Source organism: Primulina huaijiensis, chromosome 5 (genome assembly GCF_012295235.1).
Source record: "Primulina huaijiensis isolate GDHJ02 chromosome 5, ASM1229523v2, whole genome shotgun sequence".
NCBI lineage: Eukaryota > Viridiplantae > Streptophyta > Magnoliopsida > Lamiales > Gesneriaceae > Primulina > Primulina huaijiensis.
In genome coordinates, this window is record NC_133310.1 from 3,067,532 (window position 1) to 3,082,447 (window position 14,916).

A 14,916-nucleotide genomic window follows, 5' to 3' on the forward strand; every position below is an offset into this window, starting at 1 on the left:
CGCCACTCTGCGCCAAATTTGGCGCAGAAGGGCATGGAGCTGCGCTATTTTGCAAAATAGCGCACCTCCATTGGAGAACACCCCTGCGCTATTGTGGCGTGAAATGCCATTTTAACGCAGGGGTTGAAGATGTCCTAAATATCTATATATACATATGTGTGAGCATCTTTTTTTGTGTGTGTAGGCGGGTCAATCATGTTCATAATTACAATAGTAAGTAATATTTTGGCATAAAAAATAATATTTTGTATGGATGACCTAGTTAGGAGATCCGTCTCACAAAATTAACTCGTAAGATCGTCTTGCAAAAGTTTGTGTGAATATAATTTAAGAAAAATTAAATACCATAAATAAAATATGGTTGATATATAAGAACACACTTAACTAATATTTTTAAATGAAAATATAATGGCAAACAAATAGCATCTCCAATATATTTGACTAAATAAAAAACCTTAGCTCAACCAAGGTATTGCTCGTCATTTTACTATCTTCGAGGAAAATTTCGAATTAAAAAATGTTGTTAGATCAATTTTGGATACAGTATGGTGAACTAATATCTTGATGTAGTCGAATCAGATTAGAGTCAAGGTTTATTGTTAGAGCAGAGGTCATTAAAACAAAGCAATGTATCATATCATAGTTCCGGAGTGATCGTTAGATCAAAAACGAGTGTTCATAATATCAAATCATTTATTAAGTACTCATGAAATCTAAATCTTTACGCTGATTAATACAAGAGACTTCAACCAGAACAGAAGGCCATTTTAGAATACTTGTTCAATAGAGCACCAGACCAGTAATCTAATCAGTGAAGTGTTTATCAAGACTTTGGAAGAACAAGAATTATTCAGTGCGAACCAGATCAGAGTCATGTCTTTCATCAAATTAGGGCACTGACCTAAGAAAAATTGAAGCCCGTGACAAGTAAAAGATCTAAAAGATCTCTCAAGACATATTAGTGTACCAAATCAGTAGATTGAAGAGCTTCAATCTTCTGATAATCTTTCAAAGATTCAATAGTTTGAAGAGATTTATTTTAGTATATTTTGGACTTAAACACTTATATATTTTTAAAATGTTCAAGACCATATCAGAAAAGAGACTTGATAGTTTACCGTGCTTATACAATGGCTTGCAATATCTGTCAGCTATTAGATGAGGATCAGTATATTACTAGAAGACAAAGGTCGTTACTCTTATATGTAATTTTTGCAAAGTTAGTACGAATATTGAATGTGGATTAATTTTCAGTTATACTATCAGTCAAGAAAAAAAATGTACTTTGAATAGGATTTGTTGCCCTGGAAAATTTTTTAACAGTTGGACTAAAGGCTATAAATATCATCATTGGGTATCTATTAAGAGAAAATTGTACAACATTCTCGATATCAAGAGCATTCAAGAGTATTCAAAGCACATAAATAGAATAAAAATTTTCGCCCATATATGTCCAATTCGCTGATTCGAGAGCACTACACTTAGAATTATTCTTTGTGTAGTTACCTGAACTTTAAGACTATACCATTTCAATATTTCTGTCACAATTTTGTGTTGTATTTTTCTTCTTGTAAACTTTCCTTCTTAGTGATTTGAATGTGTAGTTGAGTGAGCTCTAACAAGTCATGTTGTACTTTGGACATTAAGTGTGTGTTTGAGTCTTCTAGTTTTGATTGGTGTAGGTGATGAAGGCTAAGGAGACGATAATGATCGAGGGAGTGTGCTTCCATCTTGACGAGTACTTACCCGAGCAATTCTGTTTACACAAAGTTTTGCGACGTTTTAAATTTCATTAGCTATTTTTTGACAGAAAATTTAGTAGTATTTTTTTGAGGTAATTGTGTGGTTGAGGGATTTGAAACAAGTATTTTAAAATTTTAATTACGAATGATGATTGGAGCTTTAAATTGTGAAAGTTAAATGTGGAATTATACTTTTAAAATGTGTATTTTTAATGTCATTTTCGGATTTTTGATAAATAAAAAAAATTTGTATTGGATGTTACATAGTCGATCATATAATAACCCCTTTAAACAACAATATTTTGTTCAAGGAGCCGACAAGCATGCGGGAAAACGTGATCTGTTGTGAAACCCATCCAAGAATGAACGAGATTTTAAGACCGCAAGTACGAGATTGTACAGTTGAAAATGACTTAAAAAATTTGATAAGTACTACTCATATAAAAAAAGTGTATCTTTTTTTGGGAGCTTGTCACATAAAAACTTAAAATATGCTCTGATACCAACATGTAAGGCCTGGATTTCCTCGCTCGAATCACATGAAATAATTAATAAAGATAGTCGATATTTAAAAAAATTATAGTTTTCTTTCTAAGTGAACACATCTTTTTTTTAGTTAAGTCCTGAATACAAATTTTTATTTAATATACTAAGTACCCAATATCATTAATTGAAACTTACAAAAGAAAATAATTACATCTTCAAGTCCTACGAATTGACGTCTCATATCGTCTTCTTCCTTGACAATATCCCTCACATATTCTATGTATTCATCCTCATTATTTGGATCATTACCTAAAGATAAATTATTCAGTACAATCCTGCATCCAGCCACTAAAACGATCTCAAAGATTTCAAAATAACAAATAATAAATACACATCCAGATAAGATGTCAGAATTCAAGAAGAACGAAATAATATAATCCAAATAAAAATATCTATCATACAGTACTTTGACCATATGGAAACAAGAGATGGCTCAAATGCTCCTTACATGTGGCACTCTGACCCACATGAACCAAGAGATAGATCATATGACCAACAGGACATGACATAATAGAACATAACAAAGCAATATACACAACAGAATCCAGATAATAATCGCTATCATACAACACTTTGACCATAGATAAACAAGAGGTGACTTAGTTGCCAAACGTATTTTGAAATATCTCAAAGACACGCAAAATGTGAGCTTATGATATACTAAAGACTCTACTTTCAATTTAGTTGGATATTCAGATGCAGATTATACAGGATGTAAGTTCGATCGCAAAATTATAAGTTGATCATGCCAGTTTTTAGGAGACAGACTGATCTCGTTGTTTAACAAGAAACAAACATCCATCGCGACTTGCACAACTGAAGCTGAATACTTAGCTCTTGGAAGTTGTGTCCAACTGCTCTGGATTCAGCAACAACTGAAAGATTATGGAGTTATTGCTGAAAAATCACCGATCTTTAGTCATAACACCATATCAATTGCGATCACAAATACGGGTTAGCCCCACGTATTTGAACTACGTGAGGTCTATATTGAACACATAAAAAAATTCAATTAACAGATTTTGGTCAAAAGTATGATTGTTTGGCGGGAGAAGACTGGTAGTTTTTTTCAATATCCATGTAAATAAATAGCACTTGCATTTAATGATGCGTCGTTTACTTGGGTAATATATCTCACAACATAAAGTAGGACAAAGTAAAAGTTCATATCTCAAACTCAAATCCTCCAGCCATGGAAACAAAAATAAACAAATTAAAATAACATAATATTTACCCAGATAGTATCATCACATGGGAAAGATTTAACATTTCAAACCAACTTCTTTCAAGAACCGGTATGAACAACACACTTCTGCTCACTAGCGTGATCTTGACGCAGATTTTCTAGCATCGTCTGATGTCGAAGGAAAGAGTTCCACATACCGAGATCCGATCAGCATCTTGTCCTTGGACATGGCTTTCTTAGCCTCTTCAGCAGAAGCAAACTCAACATAAGCTTCTCCAGTAGCTTTCCCATCAGACCGGCATCCGATCTGAATCTTATCCTCGGTGACAAGGAACTCTTCGAAAAAAATCACGATTTCTGATTTTTTTACGGAGTAAGGGAGCCCACGCATCTTCAAGATCTCTGTGTATTTCATGTTATTTTTATCTGGAGATCTCTTACGTCGAACTGGAGGTGAGGATCCACGATTATCAACCCCGTCATAAGCTCCTTCACTCACCTCAGCGGCTATGGCATTGTAATATTCCTGCTTTTTGCAACGAAACACTTCCACATATCTCCTTCCCATGTTCTGTCGATCTCTCTGAAGAGCAAGTTCAGCCTGCATATTCACAGCAAAGACGACAAACGATTCTCCAGAGAATCTCCCATCCTTATTCACCAAGAAGACGTCCACAATGTCCATTCCAGCAAAGAACTTGAAAATGTCAACATCCGTGCAATTGAAGGGAAGACCCCTTAAACGAACAACTGGAAAGGGAGCCGGCTGGAATCTGCTGCCAAAGCCATATCTTTGATGGCTGTTTGAACTGCTTCTCACTGCGAAGTAGGGATTTGATTCCATCATTCTTGGTCTCTTTGATCCGATCTCGTACCCGTCTGAAACCCCCCCGCTCCCAAACATTGCCCTTCAATTATTCATGCCCAAGGAAGGGAAAATCCCCCCGCTCAACCTTGTTAATAAAGCCAATCCCAACCCATTTTTTCTCCTATAATCTAGTTTTACTAATTATATCTTAAGCATTTTAACCATATCTCATGAACTCAATGACATATTAAATCATACATAATTTTAATAAAGGCCAAAACAATATATATATACACACACATATATATAACATAAAACATCCAGAAATAGATGATTTCTCATCTTTATCAAGAGTAACAGCTGCATAACTTGGTGCTTCACTCATCAATTTTCTCTAGGTCAATCTGGGAATTGCTATTCAAGAAATGGTTTTAAGAAATCCAGATAAGGATGACGCATGTCAGCATACATCAAAATGCATTTGTCATAGTTGAAACCCTTATTACCAATAAATAAATATTGAAATAATGACCAAATACACAAAATATGTTTTCTTGGAATAACTGTCATTTCCAGTATACAGGACGTCCCAAGGCAGACATGCTATCTATATTGTTTAGTACTTTGAATCAAGCTGAAGTCCTAACCAATAAGCAGACCTAATTTTGTATCAACATTGAGCCACTAATTTAAATAATTGTTCGGTTGCTGAATCAAGATCTACTGGATATTGATATAGTTTAAAGTCTACATAATGAGCTTACAATGCAAAGGGGATTGAGATTATCTGCCAAAGCTTTTGAAAAATAACAACCAACCAGTCTCATCCAATAAGAAAAGGATAAATTTCACCATGAGGTTACCCCAGTAATAAACAAAAATTGTTCCATTTCCCTCACAAAATATCCTAATTAGTTCACTCAATCCCAGAGAACAACGAAAAGGAAGGCAAATAGTAGGAAAAATATAAATATTCCATGATTTAATCAGAAAAAAAAGTTACACCTGGCAATTTCAAATTTCTTTAAAAATAAACAAAGTTCATATAGAAAGATACGAGGTAAATATGGAGGACAAGCTATGATTATCACAATTCAAAATTGTGATGACAGAACTGACAACCCTACTTGAGGTACCACGAACAACACAGAGAAACATGACCACTTCTAACATAATTTCCTTGGAACAGATTCACACCAAGTAATTGCGTGTACTTGAAATGCCTAATTTTTACGACAGACTAAATAATCAATTTACAAAAGCATCTCCCTGAATCGATCAAGGCTTAAGCCCAGGTGTTTTCGCAAACCAAACAAGACAAAATACACGAAAAATCCTGAAAATTCCCATATTCAAGAAATCAATACCCCGTAGAATTAACATGTATAAAACGAACACACGAAAAAGGCTTAAAAACCAAAATACCACATAATCAAATTCGGACTTCCAAAAAACAACAAAATAAGCATTAATCAACTCAAAATGAACCGGAACCAGGACAATAAAAGCAAACAAGGCTCGTTTAACTTACCCTCTATGCCCGTACATGGCTGCGCAGCCAAGGAGAATCGGAAAACGACGCCGTAAACAGATTACCGAGACCCAAATGCAACAGAAGTGGAGACTGATGCGAGGAGAAGACGAGGAGACCCTAACTTAATTTATTAATTATAAAATTTAAAATTATGAAATAGAGGAGGAAACCGGATAAAAACAATGCAATTGGTGCTCAATATCTAATTACGGAAATGCCCTTCCGTTGCCAAGCGCCACCTCGAAACGTCGTCGTGTAAGCCAGATTACTTCGATTTCTGACGATATAAAGATTTTACTAATTGTCAAAATTGATTATATATTCCTCTTTATAATCAATTATATCTGATGGGTTATGATTCTATTTAATTACTAAGTTCACTCAAAAAAATTAAGCTGGGTTGAATATTTAAAAATAATAATTTATTAGTAATAAAAAATAGTGAGTATTAAATTCCTCAGTTATAATTTATATTAACTCATCTTATATATACACTTCGACTTAACGTATAATAAAGTCCATTCATCACATATATGCTAATCCAATTATTAATCATTGGTATATCGAGTGTTGTATATTAATTCATTATATGAGTGTATATGTATTTTTGAACATCTATATGTCATCTTTATTAATTAAACGAAGTACACAACATTACAGATATTAGTATCAAGTTCGTCCTATCTTTATCTTTCTTTTAAACAAACCAATAGACTAAAAATGTGTTCAGAATATACAATAATATAAAAAAATTCTTGAAATCCAGTAGTAATTTCCTTCTTCTTTTTTTTTTCAATTCAAGACAATTCAGACTAATATTACAAAACCGAAACATTGAAGCTTGGCGCAAACGTTCCATATTCATGCCAGACACAAATTCTGGAAGTTACGGAACATGTAATTTCTATACACATAACCATAGCACGAGACAACATATTTACACAGGCACAGGCACAGGCACAGGCACAGGCACAGGCACACCCACGCAAGCACATGCATGCGGCATGCACAGGCATACTAATACCGGATACAAGTTTCTACAACTAAAACTACCAAAAAAAAAAAACGCAGAAGTTAGTGAATTTAAAGGATTTGAGAGGATCAGGAGCTGCCCTTCTTCTCGTTTTCAGCAAACCGCAACACCTCTGTGCAGTATCCTGCATCTCTGTAGTTTCCATGTTGATTCCCTGCCCAGAACAAGTTGAGTCATGGTTTAGTTTTATTCAAGAAGGTAAGACAAATGATTCGGACTGAAAACTTAATGATTTCTTGGTGATCTGGGAAGCCAACGTCTATAGAAACAACTTGGCTTTATCAAATTTGGTTCGACAAATGATTCATAGCTACTCAAGAAACTTCTAGACCATTAAGAGGGATATCATACCTGCAATTTCCTCACATTTTCGCTGACCTTGGACCTTGCAATATTTGCAACACTCGACTCCTTCATACACATACAAATATCTTTATCAGACATTTAATTTTTTGCAACTAAATGAAATAATCATTATCCAGTGTGAATTTTTGGGGAAAAAAACTGTTCAGGTCTAATTTGATCGGTGCAACATGTAATCAAGTTGGATTTTAGCCTCAAGGGGATTAACTATAATCGCCTTGAGCTCATGGGTTTGTGTACTCACACCAGTAACCAGCTAACACTCTTAGAAGCTTAACAACATTATCAATCTGTTTAGAAAGTGATTTCCAATACTTAACAAAACTATCAAACTTATTATCGTCCACGGCGCAAATTTTTAGAAAGAAGATGTCTCTTACTCTGGGAGCTATTAAAAAATCAGTCACCTAGACAGCCGCCAAATTTAATAAATAGATTAATGAACAAGAAAAATTAGATATTTAGGTTAAAAAACACCGTCTAGGATGCCGTTTAAGCTCTTAGGCACTAGGTGATAAAGTTACCGCTCATCTACCGTCTACCTTTTTTTAAACACTAGATAGAATATGTTCAGCGCGTGCTTTGAAGACTTAAGAGCAACAAAATATCTTCATTTGATAAATGTTGTAGAACATGAATGCTCATTATGAATTATCGAAGTTCCAATAGTCTTGTTTGTCCGATGATTGTCTTCCTCCTTAAATACCTGAAATCCTAATTTTAGAGATTTTTCTTTTGTCTTATTTCTAAAATTAGAATGCAACAATAAATGTACTTTAATATGGACTAATTTCGGCTTTCAACTGTCAATGAATTATGTTCGAGAAGAGTCAAAAGACTGTAGATTACTTTGTCTTTATTTGGAAACATCATCGATTGTAGTCATGAGTAACTCAACCGGTGTGCACTATTTTCCTTGTCTTGTATCAGCTAGTAAAGCTGAGATATCAACACAATACAAGTCTGGCTTGAAACAACTCGGCTTACTGCGATAGCAGCCAAAAGATAATAGAGAGTGTCCAAAAAGTTTGTCCGGTAGCCAATATAGTTCAGTAGCTTTAGAAAATTCAACCAGGTAGCTAGCTTGGTAGTACATACGTGTAATTATGAAATTAGAGAACAAATTTTGACTTTCACTTGTAATAATATTTAAAGATCAAGAAAATAATGAATAACTCATCAAATCAAATAATCAATTATCCTAAAAAAATCAGATAATCGATTAAAACTCAATATTAATTCGGTATAGATTAAACATAAATAAACACTAGTACCATGGTAATAAATGTACCATCAATTTTACAAATATGACATTTACGTAAACAATTTGTTGTCGAAGAGCAAACAAAAAAGAAGCTGGCCATGCGAACGTATCCAACTCTCCTCGAGCTTAATATATGGTATAGAGATAGAGATATTAATTGAGTATAATTAACATAAAATATAATCAAATTCAACCACATTTTTGCTTGATCAAGAAGGAATTACCAAGAGGATTTTAGCACACATTTACCCTTCTTCATCATAAATATAACTATACTATCTGTATGATAATATTTTACAATCATGCAACTTAATTATTTAATTAATTGATTGGATATAACAATATATTCAATCATATATAATGCATGAAAAATATTTATCACGATAAAATATATATGGACCACACAAATTTATAGCGGATTCACGGGTCAAATCCGACTTGGATCCGTGAGTTTTACGATTGGATGGGACGAGTCAAAAACGAGACGGGATGGATTCGTATTCGGATTCGAGTTCTAATTTTTCTTTTGAGGGACAAATTAAACTCGAATCAGTCCCGCTATATCTAATTTCTTAGTTGGAGAGAGGGCAAAATCGCCTTTTCATTGCGTGAAAAGGCTGCGGCCGCGCTGTCTTCCGAATGATCCTGGACTTTATCCTGTGGATGGAATCAGGTACATCTACCCATCCTACACCGAGCCAATCCCGATTCGTACTTCTTCCGCGTCTCAATTTGCGAAAGCTAGTTGAAGGTGTGTCCATTGCTCCATATTACACTCTGTTGTGACCCCAGCAGTCATCTTAGAGTCACGATCGTCATCATTCCTTCATTCATTCATAATAACAAATTGAAAGAAACAAAAGCGAGAGAGAGGTGACTCCTGCGTTGCTTATTGGTGCTGCGATTTCCAGCAATGTGTTGTCATGCGTAAAGCAATATTCTTTTTCTCTTCTTTCTTCCCTTGATATTGAGATGTTTGAGCTCTTTCTGGGAAGTCCAGAATCATGGGAACTTAATAGATTCTGCAAGGTTTGATTGGTCTCGATCAGAGCTTTCTATTGCAAAGTCTTGAATGCATTTACGATGGTTTAGTTAGTTCTATTCATAAGTAAGTTTCGGTTCTTTAATCATGTCATTCGGACCTTCGGGGTGCTCGGATCGATCGCTAGTTATAATTGTTTTTCAGTTTTAATGTTTGCCTACTACGTTTCTTGGTGCTTGGATTTTAGCTCGACCAGTTATCTGCTTGAAATGTTTTTGATTGGAGGTGGTTGAATAAAGAGCAATGTGAATGGTCAAATATTTTTAAGTATACATGTTCATTCTTTGGACTTCTTTGTGATCTTTCATCTACCCTATAATAAATACTTAGATTACTGTTGAAATGATCAGTTCTTGTTCAAGTCCGTGAGGGAATGATGCCATGTAATTTTTGGTTGTTGGAACCTTTTGAATTGATCCCTATATTTATTTTGTTAAATTTCAAAACCTTTCTACATTTTGATCTCACGCCACTTGTTTCTCAATTTCTTCAGGATTGGATTGTCTTACAATCATAAATCGTTAACTCCGACGAAATAATGTGGCGATGAATACTTGGGCTTGTCACGTAATTAGTTGGAGAATAGTTATATTGCATGGGAAGCTTGCTCCCCCTTCTTGATGTTAATGTGAATGCCGTGGTGAAAAAGTTCTTTTGGATAAGAGCCAAGTTGATGGAGAGTGTCACCCTTTTCTTAATGAATGTAAAGAAGATAAACAGAACAAGAGACTTGGTAAATCATAATGCGTTAGCCTACCTAGTCCCGAATGGGCATGGAATGTGTAGCATTTTAGGATCAATCGATCGAATTGGGATGATGAGTTAAGGATACTAATTTGCTCATACTCACTTCGTCTAACTTGTCCCTTTAATTACCAATGGAGCGCACTTAAGGAAGTTGAGGGTTGGGTTTTCGTAAGCTTATCCTTGAAAGGAAAAAAAATCAAATATAAAGTTGTCTTTAAGGACAGACCATGAACTTTCACCTGTTGGAAATTTTTCCTTGCCTGAATATGCATCTAGCAGTCGATGTATTTGAAACTGAGTAATGTTAGAAAACTTGCCTGAAGGGTTGGTTATTTATGCATTTTTCATTCAGTAAGTAGATGTGGTGATATGATATTGAATCCTTTTTATGTGCTAAGTCTGAAAAGTTCATATCTTTGTTCGCATTTTTCAGGCTTGAAGGCGCCTAGGAACAGTTTGGAACTTCCATCGGAGACATTCAATGGCTTACGTGCTTTGAGAGATGATTTACCGGTGAGCAAGCATTGCCTTGTTTAGACTTTTATCATCTTTTGTGTAGTTCTTTGTGCGAGAGTGTGTGTGTGTGTGTGTGTGTTGCTTAAATAGTCTTTTACTTGATAATAATGATTGTCAACTTTTTTGGCAATGGTTTCGTCTCTCTTTGATGAGCATTGACATTTTATTTTCTCCGGATGTTCCATTCCTGTTCCCGCTGCTAAAGCTTAGCACAAACAATTTTTCTAATACCAAAAAGATGCTGCTTATTCCTGTGTTTACTGTGATACCATTTAGTGTTTGCCGCATTTATGTTTGCCGCATGTGTTCAGTATTCTTGTCGCATGACAAAGGAATCATCTAGCAAGAACTGTTTTCCTATAAAGACATTGATGAGTGAAGAGATTTCTAGAAGGACAAGCACCAACCAAAATTTACCCAGTGTCGTGGCTCGTCTAATGGGAGTCGAGATGTTGCCTTTCGATTCTAAATCAGAGGCACAACTGGGTGCAATAAAAAATAAATCCCCGACCAGCGAGTTGTTAGACAAGGAATGGCCAGAAAAGAGATCAAATATCTCTCAACAGCTGGTGTCTGGTTCTGGTGGCCACTATAGAGACAGCTATTCTGATATGTGCAGCAGTCGGGTGCAGGTGAACAAGTGTAAGACCCGGGAGCATCCTCAAGAGGAAGAACTGCAGAAGTTTAAGAAAGAATTTGAAGCATGGCAAGCAACAAGATTTAAGCAATGTTCAAAGAATGTAGAATTTAGCAGCAATCCAAACCAGTTGATAGCACAAGCTGACCTTAACAGAGAGAGGATTATTTTCTATGCTAATTCTAAGAGAACCTCGACTTGTGAGAGGATGAATAAACCTAAGAATTTTGCGGTTCTAGCAGGTCCAAATGAAACACCTGCTTTACAGAGCTGCAAAAAGAAAAACAAATATTACTCATCTGATGAGAAGAATTCTCTACGTTCAAATGCTACGACAAGAACGCACTATAGTTATTATCAACCGATGAATTCTAATAGGTTACTTGATATGGCTTCGGCGTCTGCCGAGATTGTTACTCGGAGACCTGGCCCTGCCCCGATGGGTCTAAATGAAGATTCATGGAATAGTACTCCCTGCACTAGTCAGTATAGAGGTAGTGAAGAAGATTTTCTTGAAGAGGTGAAGGAAAGGCTGAATATCGAGTTGCACGGTAAAAGCTCTGAAAGGAGCTCCACCGCTAGAGGAGGTGGAATCGAGACTCCTTATTGGGAAAAACCTTCTGAATCAAGACAAATTGCTCAGAATTTAGCTCAAGAAGTAAGGGAAAGTGCGGTGAATGTTTTGGGGATGGATTTGATAAGGTCAGAGTCTACAAAATCACATGGAAAAGAAATTTGGTTTAATGGAACCGGTTCTCCTGAGTTCATTAATAGAGATACGAGGAGATTCTTGGCAAAGAGGTTGAGAAATTTTCTGAAAGGAGAAACAAATCAAGAAATTCCAATCGCTGACCGCTATAGATCAAAATTGTTGACATCAAATAATAATAAGGGCAGAACTGGATTCTCAAGATACCCCAACAAGTTTACTAATGAACTAGAAAAGCCAAATAGGCCTTTCAGACGGGAGCTTGAGGGTAGTAAAATGTACCCAAAAGAACAGTCTCCTCAAAGCCTGATGCGGACTTTGTCTGCCCCAGTATGTGGATCGCCATTCGGAAAACTCCTTCTTGAGGATCACCATGTCTTAACTGGAGCCCAAATAAGAAGAAAGCTTGAAATTATTGATAAAGTCTCAACAAAAGCCAAGAAACAGAATAAGGAAACGTTCAGCATCAGGGAAAAGGTTTCGACACTTACAGGGAAACTGTTTCTTCACAGGAGAGTTAAGTCAACAGTGGAACCACATCAAATTAAAAACGACCTCTTCAGAGATATCACGAGCGGACCAACTGTGTTGATGGGTTACTTTGAGACAAATGTGAGTGGTGTCTTCTTAAATCTCAACTTTATTCATTTCTAAGAATTTTGATGAATTTGCATATCTGAGTTAACTTGGCTCTTCTGTAATTTTGATGTAGGAGAATTCAACTGAAGTGCCACCAAGCCCTGCATCTGTGTGCAGCTGTAGTCACGATGAGTTCTGGAGGCCAATGGATAACTCAAGCCCATCATCATCCTCAGATGTACATCAACTGGAGGACGGTGATATGCCTTTTGTGTTCAGAGAAATAAACTCAAATTTGAATGGTCGGTTTATGGATATTAAACCGAGTTTTCTGTTATATTTTACAAATCGCTTCAGCTGGTTTTTTTTCCTTTTTGGTTTCGGATAATGCAGAGTTGCGGAAGAAACTGAACCAACTTGAATGTGCTGATCCAGAGGAGGATATAAATGAACAGCGGCCAAGTGAAGTAGAAGCGGACGTAGAGAATCAAGATGAAGCCTATATCAAATATTTGCTCATTGCGGCAGGTTTGTATGACGGTTCGTGTAACCGTTCTTTATCGAATTGGAACACAATGGGTAAGCCTATTAGCAACCATGTCTTTGAAGAAGTGGAAGATTCTTACAGAACAACAACTAAGGTTGATGAAATTTGTTCAAAATATCAAAAACTAAATCACAAGATGATTTTTGACTTGTTAAATGAAGTACTTCCAAACATACTTAGGCCATCCACAAACCAGTCGAGATATATGGCAAAGACTTTTGGTTATGCATATAAGACTCCATTAGGAAAGAAGCTTCTGTTTCACGTATGGGAATTTATACGGCTGTATGTGAATTCGCCATCCGATAAATCATATTATGCTCTTGATAGTCTGCTAACCCGGGATTGGAAGTTGAGTACATTATCCCATTTGATTGACGATGATATAAACTCTATCGGTCTAGAGATTGAATCTCAGATCATGAAAGAACTGATCGAAGAAATGGTTGAGGATATCGAACGACGACTTCCTGAAAAAATTTGAATTAGTAGTGGTTCCCTAGTTATCTTCATGTCTTACAGGTTGGATTGTTAGGAGATATGATTGAATAATGGTGGAACATGATGAAGAAATCTTGCTTTGTTAAGGGATTTTTGCAAGAACTTGTGCCCAATAACAAGGGGAAATTGTGTGCAAGTACCGAGTATGAAATTGTGTGTTCATGTCGAGGGATATATAGATAGCAGAGGCAGTGTAGATTGGTAGTTTTTCAATGGTTTTTTGTCTGCGTGTTTGTCCTCTTTTAGATAACTTCATTTATTCCCACTTTTGTGTCAAAATCTTGTTGTCATGAACAGGAAAAGTGTAGTGTGTAAAATGCATGTTTGAAGTATAAATCAGGTTTTATAATTGTGCCAATTCCATTTGTTACAGCAGAGCCACTGCCAAAACCTTATGTTATGTTTGGATCAATGAATTAGAATTATGGATTTTAAATATATGATTTTAAATTTATTTCATTTACTTTTTGGGACAAATTTAATTTAGGCAACAATATTTGATATTGTGTTTTAATTTAAATCCTAAGTAAATAATAGAGTTATGACGAGAATTAATATAATTTTAAGTAGAGATGTATAATATCTTCTTATATATATATAGAATTTATTATATTATATTATTAAAAAAGTTGTATATTTAATTTAAGATGCTATTACTGTAGATGAACAAAAAAGTAATTATGTAATTGAACTTTTGCACGATGAAAATTTAACATCCTAATAAAAATGGGAACCATAAAATCTTTTAATTCTGTAAAAAAAAATTAACAGCATATATTAATTATTATTGAGATAAACCAAACAAAATAATATTTTTTTTAATACAATTCTATATCCTTTTTTCATGAATACATGAAATTTTAAAAAAAAAAATTAGGATACAACTTGACACGAACACACATGCAAATATTTAGATTTGGTTGTTCGAATGAAAAAAAAATACACATAATTAGAAAATGAATATAATTGTTATAGATGATCATCGAGGGAAGAAAATCACATTATCTACTATTTGAATTATGTATACATACGTTGTGGTCTCATGAATAAAATTAATATTTTCATAATCGGATCAATGATCGAACTGGACTACCTTAAAAAAGTCCAACCTACTAGACATGTTTAATAGGACGGTCAGACTTAAATACTATTTTACTATATA

The 14,916-nt window shown here is 35.0% G+C and overlaps 2 protein-coding genes across 6 annotated transcripts; one reads left to right on the forward strand and one right to left on the reverse strand.

Moving 5' to 3' along the window:
• Positions 1–3,369: 3,369 nt before the first annotated feature.
• LOC140976338 (uncharacterized) lies at positions 3,370–5,972 on the reverse strand. 2 transcript variants are annotated; one of them, XM_073440430.1, is made up of 2 exons: positions 5,814–5,972; positions 3,370–4,382 (listed from the first exon to the last, which is right to left on the reverse strand). In XM_073440430.1, the coding sequence occupies exons 1-2, from the start codon at positions 5,828–5,830 to the stop codon at positions 3,608–3,610; spliced, it is 792 nt and encodes a 263-aa protein (XP_073296531.1). In that variant the 5' UTR covers positions 5,831–5,972; the 3' UTR covers positions 3,370–3,607. The 2 variants fall into 2 exon arrangements, with proteins under 2 accessions (XP_073296531.1, XP_073296532.1); XM_073440431.1 differs by having other exon boundaries at positions 3,370–4,293; positions 5,814–5,969.
• A 3,268-nt stretch (positions 5,973–9,240) lies between these two features.
• On the forward strand, positions 9,241–14,131 carry LOC140976340 (uncharacterized). 4 transcript variants are annotated; one of them, XM_073440434.1, is made up of 6 exons: positions 9,241–9,571; positions 10,012–10,251; positions 10,699–10,778; positions 11,093–12,739; positions 12,840–13,008; positions 13,100–14,131. In XM_073440434.1, exons 4-6 carry the CDS (start codon positions 11,105–11,107, stop codon positions 13,735–13,737), a joined length of 2,442 nt encoding a protein of 813 aa, XP_073296535.1. In that variant the 5' UTR covers positions 9,241–9,571; positions 10,012–10,251; positions 10,699–10,778; positions 11,093–11,104; the 3' UTR covers positions 13,738–14,131. The 4 variants fall into 4 exon arrangements, with proteins under 4 accessions (XP_073296535.1, XP_073296537.1, XP_073296534.1 ...); XM_073440436.1 differs by having other exon boundaries at positions 9,241–9,505; XM_073440433.1 differs by lacking the exon at positions 10,012–10,251 and having other exon boundaries at positions 9,241–9,584.
• The last annotated feature ends 785 nt before the right edge of the window (positions 14,132–14,916 follow it).

Excerpts from the sequence above, each read along its gene's own strand:
- LOC140976340 (XM_073440433.1), top strand. The coding sequence starts at position 11,105 with ATGACAAAGGAATCATCTAGCAAGAACTGTTTTCCTATAAAGACATTG. Across the intron at positions 12,740-12,839 it reads TGGGTTACTTTGAGACAAAT|GAGAATTCAACTGAAGTGCC; the intron begins GTGAGTGGTGTC and ends ATTTTGATGTAG. Across the intron at positions 13,009-13,099 it reads AATAAACTCAAATTTGAATG|AGTTGCGGAAGAAACTGAAC; the intron begins GTCGGTTTATGG and ends CGGATAATGCAG.